This window comes from Scyliorhinus torazame, chromosome 6, assembly GCF_047496885.1.
Source record: "Scyliorhinus torazame isolate Kashiwa2021f chromosome 6, sScyTor2.1, whole genome shotgun sequence".
Lineage (NCBI taxonomy): Eukaryota > Metazoa > Chordata > Chondrichthyes > Carcharhiniformes > Scyliorhinidae > Scyliorhinus > Scyliorhinus torazame.
The window spans coordinates 188,749,805-188,768,580 of NC_092712.1; the positions used below are offsets into that span (position 1 = coordinate 188,749,805).

The 18,776-nt window shown below is 46.2% G+C and overlaps 1 protein-coding gene across 1 annotated transcript in view; it reads left to right on the top strand.

Moving 5' to 3' along the window:
* The window catches only part of LOC140425184 (histone deacetylase 9-like), a 1,432,561-nt gene extending 1,416,208 nt beyond the window's left edge, over nucleotides 1-16,353 (top strand). Inside the window, exon 28 of the mRNA XM_072509184.1 lies at nucleotides 15,390-16,353. Within this exon, the coding sequence (XP_072365285.1) occupies nucleotides 15,390-15,429 (40 nt within the window). The 3' untranslated portion in view covers nucleotides 15,430-16,353. The remainder of the gene's footprint in view (nucleotides 1-15,389) is intronic.
* The last annotated feature ends 2,423 nt before the right edge of the window (nucleotides 16,354-18,776 follow it).

Below are 18,776 nucleotides of genomic sequence, written 5' to 3' on the forward strand. Positions count from 1 at the left end.
GTAACGGACACACAGCTGCATGATTCTGAGGCGGTGGTTACACATGACCTGAACATTCAGGGAATGGAACCCCTTCCTGTTAATATAGGGCACTCCCTGATACCCCGGTGCTCGCAGGGCGTCATGCACGCCATCGATCACCTGGGGTATCCCGGCATTGGCAGCAAATCGTGCAGCCCAGGCATCTTCATTGGGCCTGGTCCAAGCCAAAGGTGATAGAGTCTGAAGCCCAGACATACTGAGAATCCGTCACCTCATGGTTACACCTTCAGGCGGAAGGTTGGGAAATGCCACACAGGTCCCCGCTCAAGCCCTGGAATGACCCAGTGCCATAGAAGCTTAGGGCTGCAGTGACCTCCAAAGCCACCGGGAATGGGTATCCTTCTCCTCCAAGGGTTCCTATGTCCGCGAGGACATGGCACAGGTGCCCCACTCCCTGTTGAGACGTAGCCTTCTGTGGTATATGCTGTCTGTCAGCTCGTCGAATGACCAATAATGACTGGACACCTTGGGCCGTTGCTGGCCTTCCCTTCTGGGTTCCTCCTCAGCCTGATGGATGGCCTGGTGTACCCGTGGTCCCTGCACATGGAGTGCCGCCTCCAGCCTCTGTTAGCATTGCTGCCTTCTATGGCATGTGCCCTCTTCAACTGCCACAAGCACACTAAGGTCAGCCTCACTGGATTCACACCAGCAAACTTCGTTTTATCTGGAAGGAATTGGAAAAGGAGAGTCTGACAATCAGTGAAGGATTCCATGCTATGCCCCTTAAAACCTCCAGGTCTCCTCCACCCTTACCATGATTGTGCCAGCTTTTCTCAGAGTGCTATCCAGCGAGTCTTTTGTGCTGGCAGGCCTTGCTTTGCCCAGCCACATCAGGAGGACCTAGACCTCAGACATCTGCCGGAAACATTAGGGTGGTTGTGCTCAGGTGGCCTCCGCTAATCCACACAATTACCCTTTGTTCTTCGATTGTTGGCAGCTGTCTCTATGGTGCTGATGCTCCTGGTGTACAGATAACTGTTCAGGCATCAAAGTTTGCTGGACACGCAGTGCACTAATCATCCTCTGAGACATGGATCCTGTGCCTTCGAGGAGGTACTTGAGAGTTGAGGAGTGTGGTGTGCTCTCTCAACTAACAAGGCTAATTCCTCATTTGAAATAGCCTTCAACTGTGAAGCTAGAGGCTGCTCACAGTCAAAGAGAGTGAATTTGACTTTGTGGAGAGGAATCATAGCAAGGTTCTGTCCTGAATGAGTTTGGTAGGACAGACAGGTTGCAGCTGTGGTTGCCCCTGTTATGGGTCACCACAATATTTAAAGATGGCTTGAAGGCTTCACAGCCACAAAGCCTCTTGCCCAGGGGCGGCCCACGACCTGGAATGCTTCAGCTCCCGGCCAAGCCCGATCCCCCGAAGGGTCCCCCTTCCTTGCACCACACAAGCAATGCCCATCTCCAAAAAGAGATAATCTATCTCCCCTTAACACTCAGTAGCATTTTCATCATTGAATCCTCCACTAACAATAGCCTGGGGTTGCCACTGACCAGAAACTGAATTGGATGAACCATTTAAATACCGTGGCTACAAGAACAGGTCAGAGACTGGTAATTGTGCAGTGAGAAAATCACCTCCTGACTTCTCAAAGCCTGTCCACCACCTACAAGTTACCAATGGAACACTCTCCTTTAGCCTAGGTGAGTACAGCTGAAACAACACCCAAGAAGCTTGACACCATCCAGGACAAAGCCATCTGCTTGATTGACACACCATCGACCACCTTCTATATTCACTCCTTCCATCATCCACCCACAGGGGCAACAGTGTAAGGCCCTTTTGACAGCACCTTCCAAACCTGCAACTTCTACCACCTGGAAGGGAAAAGGCAGCAGATGCATGGTAACATCACCACCTCCAAATTTTCCTCCAAGCCACACACTACCATGACTTGGAACTAGATTGCCATCTCTTCATTGTCGTTGGGTCAAAATCCTGGAACTCCCTTTTTAACAGCACTATGGGTTAACCGAGACAACATGGACAGCAACGGTTCAAGAAGATGGCTCACCACCACCTTCACAAGGGCAATTTGGGATGGGCATAATTGCTGGCCTAGCCAGAGACGCCCACTTCCCATGAAAGAATAGATTTTAACAGTTGCATTACCCTCCCTAATGGCAGATTTGGAGGTGCGGATGGAGGGTTTACAGTAAACCAGCTACATGGTGCAGGTTGGGGATCCCACTACCTTCCTGCCTCTGCCATGATTAAGTTCAAGGCTAAGTGAAGGCTCATGGATGGCCTTCACACGGCCATGTGAACTGAGGCCCTTAATGAAATGAAATGAAATGAAATGAAGATTCAAAACAGAGGAATAAAAGCCAACATAAGTGTACTTTACCTGAATGCTCATAGTATTCGGAATAAGGTAAATGAGTTGATGGCACAAATCATCGTGAATGACTATGATTTAGTGGCCACTACTGAAACATGGTTAAAGGATGGTCACGACTGGGAGTTAAATATCCAAGGGTATCAAACTATACGAAAGGACAGAGTGGATGGTAAGGGAGGTAGTCTGTTATTTAAGGATGACATCCGGGCAATAGTAAGTGGTGACATCAGTGCTATGTAGGATAAGGTTGAATCTATTTGGGTGGTAATCAGGAATAGTAAGGCAAAAAAATAACTGATAGGAGTAGTCTATAGGCCACCAAATAGTAACATTATGGTGGGGTAGGCAATAAACAAATAAATAAGGGATGCATGTAGAAATGGTACAGCAGTTATCGTGGGGGATTTTAATCTACATGTCAATTGGTTTAACCAGGTCAGTCAAGGCAGCCATGAGGAGGAGTTTATAGAATGTATCCGCGATAGTTTCCTAGGACAGTATGTAATGGAACCTACAAGGGAACAAGCAGTCCTAGATCTGGTCCTGTGTAATGAGACAGGATTGATTAATGATTTCATAGTTAGGGATCCTCTCGGAAGGAGCGATCACAATATGGTGGAATTTAAAATACAGATGGAGAGTGAGAAGGTAAAATCAAACACTAGTGTTTTGTGCTGAAACAAAGAAGATTACAATGGGATGAGAGAAGAGCTAGCTAAGGTAGACTGGGAGCAAAGACTTTATGGTGAAACAGTTGAGGAACAGTGGAGAATCTTCTAAGCGATTTTTCACAGTGCTCAGCAAAGGTTTATACCAACAAAAAGGAAGGACGGTAGAAAGAGGGAAAATCGACCGTGGCTATCTAAGGAAATAAGGGAGAGTATCAAATTGAAGGAAAAAGCATACAAAATGGCAAAGATTAGTGGGAGACTAGAGGACTGGAAAATCTTTAGAGGGCAACAGAAAGCTACTAAAAAAGCTGTAAAGAAGAGTAAGATAGATTATGAGAGTAAACTTGCTCAGAATATAAAAACAGATAGTAAAAGTTTCTACAAATATATAAAACAAAAAAGAGTGGCTGAGGTAAATATTAGTCCTTTAGAAGATGAGAAGGGAGATTTAATAATGGGAGATGAGGAAATGGTTGAGGAACTGAATAGGTTTTTTTGGGTCGGTCTTCACAGTGGATGACACAAATAACATGCCAGTGTCTGATGGAAATGAGGCTATGACAGGTGAGGACCTTGAGATGATTGTTATCACTAAGGAGGTAGTGATGGGCAAGCTAATGGGGCTAACGGTAGACAAGTCTCCTGGCCCTGATGGAATGCATCCCAGAGTGCTCAAAGAGATGGCTAGGGACATTGCAAATGCACTAGTGCTAATTTACCAAAATTCACTAGACTCTGGGGTGCTCCCGGCGGATTGGAAATTAGAAAACGTGACACCACTGTTTAAAAAAGGAGGTAGGCAGAAAGCGGGTAATTATAGGCCAGTTAGCTTAACTTCAGTAGTCGGGAAGATGCTGGAATCTATCATCAAGGAAGAAATAGCGAGGCATCTGGATGGAAATTATCCCATTGGACAGACGCAGCATGGGTTCATAAAGGGCAGGTCATGCCTAACTAATTTAGTGGAATTATTTGAGGACATTACCAGTGCGGTAGATAACGGGGAGCCAATGGATGTGGTATATCTGGATTTCCAGAAAGCTTTTGACAACGTGCCACACAAAAGGTTGCTGCATAAGACAAAGATCCATCACATTAAGTGTAAAGTAGTAGCATGCATAGAGGATTGGTTAATTAATAGAAAGCAAAGAGTCGGGATTAATGGGTGTTTCTCTGGTTGGCAATCAGTGGCTAGTGGTGTCCCTCAGGGATCAGTGTTGGGCCCACATTTGTTCACAATTTACATAGATGATTTGGAGTTGGGGACCAAGTGCAATGTGTCCAAGTTTGCAGATCACACTGAGATGAATGGTAAATCAAAAAGTGCAGAGGATACTGGAAGTCTGCAGAGGCATTTGGATAGGTTACATGAATGGGCTAGGGTCTGTCAGATGGAATACAATGTTAACAAATGTGAGGTTGTCCATTTTGGTAGGAATAACAGCAAAAGGGATTATTATTTAAATAATAAAATATTTACATATGCTGCTGTGCAGAGAGACCTGGGTGTGCTAGTGCATGAGTCGTAAAAAGTTGGTTTACAGGTGCAACAGGTGATTAAGAAGGCAAATGGAGTTTTGTCCTTCATTGCTAGAGGGATGGAATTTAAGACAAGGAAGGTTATGCTGCAATTGTATAAGGTGTTAGTGAGGCCACACCTGGAGTATTGTGTTCAGTTTTGGTCTCCTTACCCGAGAAAGGACGTACTGGCGCTGGAGGGTGTGCAGAGGAGATTCACTAGATTAATCCCAGAGCTGAAGGTGTTGGATTATGAGGAGAGGTTGAGTGGATTGGGATTGTACTCATTGGAATTTTGAAGGATGTGGAGGGATCTTACAGAAACATATAAAATTAAGAAGGGGATAGGATAGATGCGGGCAGGTAGTTTCCACTGGCGAGTGAAAGCAGAACTAGGGGGCATAGCCTCAAAATAAGGGGAAGTGGATTTAGGACTGAGTTTAGGAGGAACTTCTTCACTCAAAGGGTTGTGAATCTGTGGAATTCCTTGCCCAGTGAAGCCGTTGAGGCTCCTTCATTAAAGGTTTTTGAAGAATAAAGGGGATTAAGGGTTATGGTGTTTGGGCCGGAAAGTGGAGCTGAGTCCACAAAAGATCGGCCATGATCTCATTGAATGGCGGTGCAGGCTCGAGGGGCCAGATGGCCTATTCCTGCTCCTGGTTCTTATGTTCTTATGTTAATTGGGCAACTAATGCTTACTTTAAGATTTCATCCCACTTCCGCTGGCATTCAACCACCGGCTGGCAAGGCAGTCACCACATGGGGTGCCCAAAAAGCAATTCCTGCCAGGCAATCCCTCGTTCAAAGATACTCACTACCTGACCAAGGGGCCCTGTGCCAGGACAGACGGAACTGCCCCTCGCCTTTTCTCCACCCTCCCCCCTCCGCCACCAGCCCCACCCCGCAAACCCATGGACCCCTCTTCCAACTTTATTAATTTGCGTCCTCGGTCTCTAGCTCCCCCTCTAGCACTGACGTCAATGAGGTACTGCTGACCTCGAATTGGCCAACAGCTCTTGGGGAGCATTTTTTCCACGCCTAGGCTTCTTGACCACAGGGTCAGGCCCGCTGCTGGTCACTTAAGAACCTGATTGGTAATTAATGGGGTGGGCCTTCCCCAAAGATATTGATAGACGGTTGTCATCGGCTCTCCAGCGGGTAGGTGAGACCCCCATCAACTGCATTAAATTGCACTGCTTGTTGTAAAAATCTGTTCCTGGGATGTGGGATTGTGCTCGCAAGGCCAACATTTTCTGCCCATCCCTTGAGAACAGTTAAGAGTCAACCACATTGCTGTTGGTCTGGAGTCAAAAATAGGCTAGACCAGGTAAAGATGACAGATTTCTTCCTCAAAGAATATTAATGAAGCAGATGGGGTTTTATGTTAATCAATGATAGATTAATGGTCACCATTACTGAGACTAACTTTCAATTACAGATATTTTGATATCATGAATTTAAATTCCACCAGCCCTGGTGCGATTTGAATGCATGTCTTAGTGCATTAGCCTGTGTCTCTAGATTACTTGTCGAGTGACATTACCAATACGTCACCATCTTCCTTAAAGGATGGGTCTGGCCACATTACCATGGAACGCTCTATTCTTGAATCACGTCACACTGCTTGACCTTCACAGAAATGTTTGTATAGAAAAACACCTTAGGCCACAAGTCCATGAGGCTATGTTCTGCATCTAACGTCCTTGAGGCCATGCAGGTAAAGGAGATGGTAAGTCATGCCAGATGGTTCCAATGAGCAGATTCGGCTATTTGGCAGACTGACATATCACCAGAACTTTCAAACAAGTCCATCCCCTATGGACAAGCGCTCCGTATACACAGGATCTGCTCAGACGAGGAGGAGTGTAACAGCCATCTACAGACGTTGAAAGATGCCCTCATACGAATGGGATATGGCACTCGACTCATCGATCGACAGTTCCAACGCGCCACAGCGAAAAACCGGACCGACCTCCTCAGAAGACAAACATGGGACACAACCGACAGAATACCCTTCGTCGTCCAGTACTTCCCCGGAGCGGAGAAACTACGTCATCTTCTTCACAGCCTTCAACACGTCATTGATGACGATGAACATCTTGCCAAGGTCATCCCCACACCCCCACTACTTGCCTTCAAACAACCGCGCAACCTCAAACGAACCATTGTTTGCAGCAAACTACCCAGTCTTCAGAACAGTGACCACGACACCACACAACCCTGTCATGGTAATCTCTGCAAGACGTGCCAGATCATCGACATGGATACCACTATTACACGTGAGAACACCACCCACCAGGTACGCGGTACATACTCGTGCGACTCGGCCAACGTTGTCTACCTCATACGCTGCAGGAAAGGATGTCCCGAAGCGTGGTACATTGGCGAGACCATGCAGACGCTGCGACAACGAATGAACGGACATCGCGCAACAATCACCAGGCAGGAATGTTCCCTTCCAGTCGGGGAACACTTCAGCAGTCAAGGGCATTCAGCCTCTGATCTCCGGGTAAGCGTTCTCCAAGGCGGCCCTCAGGACCCGCGACAATGCAGAATCGCCGAGCAGAAACTTATAGCCAAGTTCCGCACACATGAGTGCGGCCTCAACCGGGACCTGGGATTCATGTCACATTACATTCATCCCCCACCATCTGGCCTGCGAAATCCTACCAACTGTCCTGGTTTGAGACAATTCACACCTCTTTAACCTGGGGTTACCCCATCTCTGGATCTGTAAAGATTTAATCACCTGCTAATGCTCGCATTCCTAGCATTGTTTGGCATCTTTGAATTTGTCTATATATGTGTTTCTGGAACAGACCTCTTCATTCACCTGAGGAAGGAGCAGCGCCCCGAAAGCTAGTGACATCGAAACAAACCTGTTGGACTTTAACCTGGTGCTGTAAGACTTCGTACTGTTCAAACAAGTGTGTTAAATTAGCAAGCGACAGGAAGGTCTGGGTCCTGCTTGCAGACAGACCGGAGGTGTTCTGCAAAATGGTCACCCAGTCTGCGTTTAGTCTCTCCAATGTGGAGTGGACCACATTGGGAGCAGCAAATGCAGTAGACCAGATTAAAGGAGTGCACATGAAGCGCTGCCTCACTTGAAAATAGTGTTTAGGGCTTGAGGTGGTGAGCAGGGAGGAGGTAAAGGGACAGGTGTTATACCTTCTGCAATTGTTTGAGAAGGTGCTGTGGGAAGAGAATGACGTGTTGGGGGTGATGGAGGTGTGCATCAGGGTAGCCCGTTTCTCTTTCATGTTGGCTATATGCTCCTCCCAGTTTTTCTTGAATGCACTGAGTTATATTCCCATGCCTTCAGGTAGTTCGGTCCAGCAAACTCGAGGCAGCCCCACATAAACAAAGTAGCCTTGAGTTACCCCTGTAAGAAGTGCTGTGAGGAGGGCGTAGAAGGAGGGTGAGTAAATTTGCAGATGACACTAAAGTCGGTGGAGTTATGGACAGTGCGGAAGGATGTTACAAGTTACAGAGGGACATAGATAAGCTGCAGCGCTGGGCTGAGAGGTGGCAAATGGAGTTTAATGCAGAAAAGTGTGAGGTGATTCATTTTGGAAGGAATAACAGGAAGACAGAGTACTGGGCTAATGGTAAGATTCTTGGCAGTGTGGATGAGCAGAGAGACCTCGGTGTCCATGTACATAGATCCCTGAAAGTTGCCACTCAGGTTGAGAGGGTTGTTAAGAAGGCGTACCGTGTGTTAGCTTTTATTGGTAGAGGGATTGAGTTTCGGAGCCATGAGGTCATGTTGCAGCTGTACAAAACTCTGGTGCGGCCGCATTTGGAGTATTGCGTGCAATTCTGGTCACCGCATTATAGGAAGGATGTAGAAGCATTGGAAAGGGTGCGGAGGAGATTTATCAGAATGTTTCCTGGTATGGAGGGAAGATCTTATGAGGAAAGGCTCAGGGACTTGAGGCTGTTTTCGTTAGAGAGAAGAAGGTTAAGAGGTGACTTAATTGAGGCATACAAGATGATCAGAGGATTGGATAGGGTGGACAGTGAGAGCCTTTTTCCTCGGATGATGATGTCTAGCACGAGGGGACATAGCTTTAAATTGAGGGGAGATAGATATAAGACAGATGTCAGAGGTAGGTTCTTTACTCAGAGAGTAGTAAGGGTGTGGAATGCCCTGCCTGCAACAGTAGTGGACTCGCCAACACTAAGGTTTTTCAAATGGTCATTGGATAGATATATGGACGATAAGGGTATAGTGTAGATGGGCTTTAGAGTGGTTTCACAGGTCGGCGCAACATCGAGGGCCGAAGGGCCTGTACTGCGCTGTAATGTTCTATGTTCTATGTTCTATGGTTCCTGTGGCATCCACTTCCAAGGTCATCTTGACCTGCCACTTGCTGTTTCAAATCCCCAAAAGACCATTGACTTCATGATGTTTCCAGCTATCTCAATGCACCTGGCATGGAATGTGAAAATATCTATGACAGGAATATAGGAATTGTACAGATGGATCATCACACTGCAGTTTTGTTGCAATGGCAGATTAAACAGCAGCTCTGAAGTGAGGATTTACAGTGACATCCTATTTCCTTTCTCCTTGAAAACCTTCAGAGTTTTCCAGCATCGCACAACATTTTTAAAGCTAACATCAAAATAATAATCTTTATTAGTGTCACAAGTAGACTTACATTAACACTACAATGAAGTTACTGTGAAAATCCCCTCATCGCCACCTGTTCGGGAACACTGAGGGAGAATTCAGAATGTCTAATTCACCTAACAAGCGCGTCTTTCGGGATTTGTGGAAGGAAACCGGAGCACCCGGAAGAAACCCACGCTGACACGGGGAGAACGTGCAGACTCCACACAGACAGTGACCCAAGCGGGAATCGAACCCGAGACTCTGCCGCTGTGAAGCAACAAAGAAACCTGACAGGCGAAAGACATTCACAATTTGAAAGTCACCGCAGTGGGGCGGCACAGTTGGGTAGTGGTTAGCACTGCAGCCTCACAGTGGCAAGAGACCCAGGTTTGATTCCGGATTCGGGGGATTGTGTGGAGCTTGCACTTTCTCCACGTGTCTGAGTGGGTTTCTTCCGGCTGCTCCGGTTTCTTCCCACAGTCCATAGATGTGCAGGTTTGGTGAATTGGACACGCTAATATTGACCAAAGGTTAGGTGGGGTTACAGGATAGGAGCGGGGGTTTGGGCCGAGGTAGGGGCCTCTATCAGAGCAAGTGCCGGTGCAGCCTCGATGGGCTGAGTGGCCTCCTTCTGCACTGTAGAGATTCTATGATTCATCTTAATCAAAAAGGTTCAGTCCACTGGCATGCCTTCTTTTGATTTCTTGGCAGTCAGCCTGACAGTGATACACCCCCCCCCCCGGCTTGGAGCTTGGATGTTGATGCTATTCCGGAACACTGTTTGAGTCAAGCCTGAGCAAGCAGGAAAATCCAACAATCACAGCAAACGTGCACACCATTGGAGTATTAGGCCAAAGCCAGCATTGAAATCCATCCCAAAATGTTTTAAAAGTGAAGAGCGCCACACTTGACCTTTGCCAAAAGGCTTATTATTATTAGAAATCTACCTGAGATTGGTTTTAAATGAATAATCATTATTTTTATTTTCAGTTTATTGAAATATACTTTCACGTAGATCTGAAGCCCCCAAGTTTTTTATAAACCCAGTTGACAGTTGTAGTCGCGGGTCGCTTGAAGGGGCAAGGTTTCAAAGGGTCATGTGACCTGATCGCCCAGTCAGGCCGTAGCATGCAGATCCGAGGGGGCTGAGCGCAGGCTTTTCCAGGCAGAATCTATCCGGGAGCTGTAGAAGTTGGTAGCACTTCCCAGCACTCTGTATATTGTGCAAGGATCCTCTTTTAAATCCTTATCTAACTCTTGTTTTCCTTTTTATTTCTGTTATTTTGTTTTGTTTCATATTGTTTGAAACTGGGCAAGTACTGGGACGTAAAGCTTTAAGAATGGACGACACCTTTAATTCATGAATAAATGTCCCGCAGGGTGCGCTCTGACATCACCGATGACACATTTTGACAGACTTGGCTAGCAGCCAATCAACTCCATTGAAATTCCAGGTCTTGTCTGGCTTTCGATTCTAATGGGTACAGGGAGTTCCAGAGGATTCTGGAATAAGGAAGGCAGACCGCATTTTGAGCGAGTTCTGTTTTTTTTTAGTATTTTTATTCAGTTTTACAATTTACAGCACAGAACACCTCCCCAACATATTAAACCCCCCACCTCCCTCCCTCTCCCCCACCCCTCCATCAGCAGTCAACAGTAACCGATTCTCCAAAATGCAGAATGAGCAAACTCCACCTACTGTAGAACCCATCCCTCGCCCTCCCCCAGAGCAAATTTCACTTTCTCCAGAGCCAAAATCTTCAGCAGGTCCCCCACCACATTGACGCACAGGGTGGAGAAGCTGACCTCCACCCCAACAAGACCTGCCTGGGGGAAATCAGCGAGGCGAAGGCTAAAACATCCACCCCTGCACCCGCCTGCATCTCCGGCCAGTCTGACACCCCAAATATGGCTTCTCGGGTACAGGGCTCCACATCCACATGCAGAACCCCTGTAATGGCGCTGAAAACCATCCTCCCCAACCCTTCCAGCGTCAGGCAAACATGTACATGGTTTGCAAGGCCCCTCCCACATCGCTCACAGACATCCTCCATGCCCGCTAACAGCCAGCTTATTCTAGACTTTGTCAGGTGTGCCCTGCACACCACCTTCAGCTGTGTCAGCCCCAGCCTCGCATACGAATTTGAGGTGTTTACCTTCCACAACACCTCATACAACAATCTGTCCTCCAGCACCGCCCACAGTTCCTCATCCCACTTCACCGTAATCCCCTCCATGGACATCCCAACCTCTTCCAAAATCCTCCTGTAAATTGCCGAGATGATTCCCCTCTCCAACCCCTCTGCTGAGAGCCCCTCCTCCAGCAACGAGGAGGCGGTGCTATTGGGAAGGTCATGAAGATCTTCCTCACAAAGTCCTGCACCTGCATATACCTAAAATGTTCGCCCCACGCCAACTCAAGCTTCTCATTCAGCTCCTCAAGCTCGCAAACCGCCCTCCCAGAAACAGATCCTTCATCTCCTTAATCCCCTTCTCTTCCCAGACCCAGAACCTCGCATTCATACACCCTGGCTGAATCCCATGATTCCCCCTAATCGGCATTCCCCCACCTCCACCCTTCCCCACTCCCACCCCGACTTCGCTCCCACCCTAAAATGCTGCCGAACTGCCTCCAGATCTTCAATGTGACCACCACCACTGGACTCACCAAGTACTTCCCTGGGGCTATCGGGAGAGGTGCCAATGCCAACACTTGCAACCCGACCCCCTACATGAGCCCACCTCCATCCTCACCCACAATGCCCTCACTTCCCGATTGCACCCCTGAACCTTCTGTTCATTTGCCGCCCAATAGTAATGCATCAAATTTGGGAGGCCTAGCACACCACCCCCCACACCCCACTGCCTGCTGTCCCCTCTGCTGGATCACCTACCTTATACTCGCCAAATTCCCCGCCCAGACAACGAAGAGATCAGACTGTCCACCACCCTGAAAAATGCCTTGGGCAAAAAGGCTGGTAGGCACTGAAACAAAAACAAGAATCATGGTAAAATATTCATCTTTACTGCCTGTACCCGGCCCTCCAACGACAGAGGGAGATTGTCCCACCTCAACAAGTCAGCCTTCACCCTCTCCACCAAGCTAGTGAAATTGAACTTCCGGAGACCTGCCCAATCCCAGGCCACTTGCACCCCCAGATACCTAAAGTGGAATACTGCCGTGCCTTTTCCCATACTCATAAACAGCCCCCCTCACCCTTCTCAACTGACCATCACTTTCCCCGTGGACAATAGTTCAAACCTCGTCTGCAGGAGCCCCGGATCAGGGCCCTCCCCCCGTACCTCCCATCCACCTCCAAAATCTCTTCTACCAACCGTTGGCATTCCTCCCACTCTTCCCTATCCACCTTGGCTTTAAACAAGATCACCTCTCCCCTTACCATTGCCTTCAGAGCCGCCCAGACTACCGACGGCAAGACCTCCCCAATGCAATTGAACCCCACATACACCTCAATCACCTTCCGTATCTTGTCACAGAAGTTCCGCTTCGCCAATAACCCCACATCCATCCTCCACGCTGGCTTCTGAGCTGCTCTTTTCTCCAGTATCACTTCCACCCAATTGCCGAATACTCTGCCATCTTAACTCCAGGCAACAGTGCCTCCCCACCGCAAAAAAGTCAATCCTTGAGAACACCTTGTGCACAGGGAAGAAAAACAAATACTCCTGGTCCCTCGGCTGTAAAAATCTCCATGTGTCAATGCCCCCCCCCCCCCCTCATCTCCCGCAAGAGCCTGGCCAACTCTTTCGCCCCTCCCGATAGGGTCAGCGAACGCAGCTGTCTCAAAATACAAGTCCTTTGAATTGGGAGTCACTCTCAGCTTCGCTGGGTAGACCACGCCGAACTTCACTCCACTGCCTTACGGTGGCACCTTCACACCTCCAAAGGCCGCTTGCCATCTCGCCAACTCCACCATCAGATTTTGGTATATACATATACCTAACGCCTTCCCACTTCACGTCTTGTCTCTGCTTCACCCAGCTACATCCCTTCTCCTTCACATGGTAGCTCTGGAAGCAGACTATGACCACCCTTCATGGCTCATTCGCTTTAGACTCCAGCCTGAGTGACCAATGTGTACTGTCCAACCCTTAGTAGGAGGGTTCTAGCCCCCTCCCCCTTCAACTCAACAAACATCTTTGCAAAGTATTCGGTCAGCCTCGGGCCCTCTACCTCCTCGGGCAGACCCACAAACCTCAAGGTTTGCATCCTTGACCTGTTCTCGAGGTCCTCCACCTTGGCTCTGAGCCCTTTGTTGACCACTGCCACCCTCCACAGCTCCTCACCCAGCAAAGTGATCTGGTCGCTGCACTACGACAGTGGCTCCTCCACCCCCTTCAACTTCTCTTCTTTTTCGCACACCTTGACCGACGTCTACATGAAAATTAAAATTGTTTATTGTCACAAGTAGGCTTCAATGAAGTTACTGTGAAAAGCCCCTAGTCACCAAATTCCGGCGCCTGTTCGGGGAAGCTGGTACGGGAATTGAACCGTGCTGCTGTCCTGCCTTGGTCTGCTTTCAAAGCCAGCAATTTAGCTGTGTGCTAAACTGCCACCTTTATCAGCACAGTTGCCTCCTCCACCCGCTGATTAGGCGAGGCCATTATCTCCCTCCAAAGCACCTCCAAACATTTGGCAAACAGCCTTTCAAACTCCATCAACATCACCTCGGTCAGAGTTTCACCCATGAGGAGAGCTGCCCCACCCAATGGCCCAGCCCCACCATCTTTCCTCCTGCAGGACTCACAGCATCACTCGCTGGTGGACTTTGCCTTGCCCCTTTCTTTCCAGGACCTTTCTTCTTACATTCCCGAGTCTCCTTATGACTTCCTACACCAGCTCATCCAAAAATTATCCCCGAGACCGGGCATAAAGTCCAAAAAACAGAGACTCCAGCAGGAGCCACCGAGTGTGCGACCTCCACCGACATGTCACCACCGGAAATCCCTCAGTTCTGTTTTGGCTCAGGAGAGTGGGGGACACAGGTTTGAACTCTCCACCATTTCTCCCGAGTCAGCCTGTGGAAGTTTAATTTCTAGTTGAGAGACTGTAGAAGGCATAGCTCTGATATCTCTCTCCTGAGATCTCTAAAAGTCTTGCAGAAAGACCTTTTTCTCTCTCTCTACATCGCAGCTATATAAAACTTACAGGAAGAGCAGGCTTGCGGTCAAGAAGCAGCGTGGTCCCAAAACCGTTTTTTTAATTCTCAGGCAGAGAATTCTTATATTATCTCAGTAAGACTGGGAGTCAATCTGGTGGAGACCTGTCAGGATTGAACCAACCCCAGGGGGGGAACCTCAGTGTGAAGACCCCGATTTCTAAAAGAGAAAGTGACTCCCCAGAAGAATTCTGTGAGGTCTGATTGAAGGCATACCAGAAGGCCTGATCCAGCCGGTGGGTTTCAACACTCGGCATCCTGAGAAGATGGCCGACTATAACCTCAGCAGCGAAGATGCTCATCTCTCTTCACCATTTAATCCCACCATTATTTAATCCTTCCCTTCCACCACTCTGCGTCTGCCTTGTGCGTTTGTGAGTAGAGGATGGGACGATGAAGGGGGGGAATAATTAGATCAGCAGACCACTGTTCTATTATCACCATTACTTGTTTATCTCTCCTCTTGTTGTAAATAAACAGTTCTTTTTGTGTTTTACTTACAAATCTGGTAAGTAAATTGGAGCAATCAAGGGAGAACGATCTCAAAAACTTGAGATGAATTATTGATTAATTCACTTATGTTGGGACTCCGAGGCCTATGGGGCTGGAATTGACCATGCAGTAGCAGGGTGTCGTCACAATAGTTATAGTTATTCCAATAAATAGCTGTTCGACCCTGGTGGTCACACAGATATTACAACAGCCCTTTGCGCTATAACCATTGTTGGCTTGGTAATGCTTTTGAATCCTTGAGATTCGTCAGAATCCAGGAATATTTCTTCAGGTGCACTTTAATTTTCAGTTTATAAGGTTGCCATTATTGCAATATATTTGGAGACAGTCCTTGACTGTTAGCTATTCCTCTTTAATATTGCTTCAGGAAAAGATACTTTATTTATAAGTGACTGAATAAGATAAATAAATATTATGAATAATTCAAATTCAACTGTGACCCCACATAGAGATTGTAAATGTCCATGTGTACATTCTTATTGCGTATTTATTTTTCTAGAACGTCTGATGAACCAATGGAAGAAGAGCCAGCTTTGTGAAGTGCCAAGTTCATCCAGCTATTTCCTCAAAATGACATCATTGTCATTCCCTTAAGACTCTCCCAGACATGTCGTGTCTGCTGTGTGGGGAATATAAATCAGCTGGATCTTTCAGACAGGGCAGCCTGTGAATTGTGACAATTTCTCTTGATCTTGGATTACATAAAAAGACACATCTATAAAGTTATTTTTTCAAATAGTGGAATGTCTTACAGGTCAGAAATATTTTCACAAATTTCTTTCTTTGACTCCATCGCTATTTGTTTTCTTTGGAGGCTGAAGTACTCGTAGATTTTCAGTGATGTACTGAAACCATTCTGTTTATTCATGAAGGATGGATGTTCTAAACGCATTGAAACCTTCAGAACTGAGGTCAGGCTGATACTGTCATCGTGCCTTTGGAAAAGATGGGAAAAGAATCTAACATATTCATAAAAATGCCTTACAAATACCGGTTTTTTAAAAAAAGCTTTTATTTTGTGCTCCTTCAATGTTAAGAATGATGAGTGATACAATAATACCTTGAAGTATTTATTTGTCTGCAACATTCTTGATAACACTATTGATTTTATGACCAAGTTGATAATTCGTTTTTGTACTTTTTGATAGGTTCCAAACACTGTACTAAAGCCATAAGTAAGCATCCACTGTCATTCTTTGATTTGTAAATTTGAACAAAGCCTTGATTTCAAACAAGCATCTATTGTACTTTTTAACATGTTTTTACTTATCGTAAACTTTAATGAGAAGTATAACAGGGGAAAAATGGAGCCAGTTTTATTCGAATGACAATATTTTTCCTTTTTGTCAGGCAATAATTTTCCCCTTACATATGGGTATGTTTAAGAGCAGACCTTTTCCTTTCTCAAATATTTTTACAAATGTTTGTTTCACAGCAAATTAAATGTGTTGTTGGCTTTCGAATGTTTAAGTTTGGATGCTTCTCTTCTGAGAATTTTGAGAAATAATTCTGACTGTTTTGTTTCATTTTTATTTTATCCACACCTGTGCTAACCAAGAAAAATATTTAATTCATGCCAATGTCTTCTCATTCAAAACTCAAAGTTAACAAAGGACAGGATCCATCAGTAAAAAGACCCCGATTGACCAAGTTCAGAAGCTGTTTCTGACGGCTTTTGGGTTTCAGTGATAAGAGAGCATTGTGGCATACTTGGGGAAAAAAAATTAGCACTGAAAGTTGGATGGGTTGAGATCTTAGTCTTCGTCTTACCATATTGTATTATAAATTGACAAGATTACTATTTGATCAAAGTCCTGCAGGACCTGGCCATGATGCCTTGTTAAACTGGCTGTGATCTCAGTTTGAGAAGTCTTTGCCAATAAGTGACCTATTTTAATATTTGCATTTTGCAGTGCAGTTAATTAGTTTTTCTTTGTTTAACACAGAACACAGAATTTACAGTGTAGAAGGAGGCCATTCGGCCCATTGAGTCAGCACCGGCCCTTGGAAAGAGCACCCTACCCAAGCACACACCTCCACCCTATCCCCATAACCCAGTAACCCCACCCAACACTAAGGGCAATTTTGGACACTAAGGGCAATTTAGCATGGCCAAGCCACTTAGCCTGCACATCTTTGGACTGTGGGAGGAAACCGGAGCACCCGGAGGAAACCCATGCACACACGGGGAGAACATGCAGACTCTGCACAGACAGTGACACAAGCCGAGAATCGAACTTGGGACCCTGGAGCTGTGAAGCAATTGTGCTAACCACTGTGCTACCGTGCTGCCATTTGTGGATGAAATGACACATTTGGCCTCGTAGCATTCGTAGAGGTGCAAGTGAGATTATAAATTAAATAAGACTAAAAAGGGACTGGATGGAACAATTATCCACTTACCCTGAGTGATCACTGTTTGACACCAGCCCATAATATTGAGATGGAGTTTTCTGTTTTCTCTGCTGACTTAATTGAGTTTGTCAGTCTCACTCTGTTCCTAATAAGGTCCCACAGTGCAAAGCTCGCCAAAACCAAATGGCAGATAATTGACAATGCAATTCAGAGGCCACAGGCAATTCTCACATTGGTACAGTCGGCATTGTTTTCCTGAGAATAGGGTTAACATTAATTGATATTATAGAGTTGTGGGAACTTTACATTTTATCTGACCTCCGAATGTTTAATGCTGAACTAGGTGCAAAAGGTGCAAACCTACAAATTCCCAATTAATCGTTCCTGAAAAGCAAAATAAAGATTCACCACAAAGAACAATGTAAATGTTAAATTGCCCAATAATTGCCTGTAGCTGGGGTTCCACATCACTGAGAATAGCAGCCGCCTAAGAAGGGGGAACATTAAGTCTTATGCTGACCATACAATGATCAGGACAATCTTTTCTTTGCACAGAGCCCTTCAATACAACTAAAAAGCTATAGTTTAATAACGTCTTTAATGTAATGAAACTTCTCAAGGCACTTCATGTATGCATTTTTAAAATAAATTTAGAGTACCTAATTCTTTTTGTCCAATTACGGGGCGATTTAGCGTGGCCAATTCACCTCCCTTGCACATTTTTTTGGATTGTGGGGGTGAGACCCATGCAGAGAGCTGAAATAAAAACAAAGTACTGAAAATCTCCCATGTATTATACAATATAAAACAAGAACAGAAAGTGCTGAAAACACTCAACAGGTCTGTCAGCATCTGTGGAGAGAGAGTTATAACTCATATTGGACTCAAATGTGAGCTGTTTCTCTCTCCACAGAGGCTGACAGACCTGCTGAGTGTTTTCAGCACTTTCTGTTCTTGTTTTATATTGTATAATACATGGGAGATATTAGGTCAAATAAGCAAAGGTTTGGTCAAAGGGATAGATTTTAAGCAGTGCCTTCAAGGTAGAAAATGAGGCAAAGGGCTGGAGATGTGCAGAGAGTGAATTCCAGAGCTTGGACCGATGCAATTGAAAGCATAGCCATTATGGTGGAGTAATTAAAATTGGGGATGCTCAAGAGCCCAGAATTAGATAAACACCGATATCTTAAAGAGTTGTGGGACTGGAAAGATTACAGAGATGTTTTATTGGTGTTTCATTGATTTTTTTTTATTGCCATTATTGAGAGTTTTACATCACTTGCTCAGATCAGGGGCTGGATTCCCCGGTTTTGAGACTAAGTGCTGACACCATCGTGAAAACTGTGGGCTTTTACGACAGCAAAAACGGCGCAACAGGTGCAATGATTCAGCAACTCTAAAGGGGCTCGCACTGTCATCACGTGAAACACAATCTTTTTGAAGCGAAACAGCGCTGGATTCGCCCGGTTCGTGATTGCGCACATTAAACTCATACGCTGCCACCGCACTTAAGCGATCCATCCCCCCACCG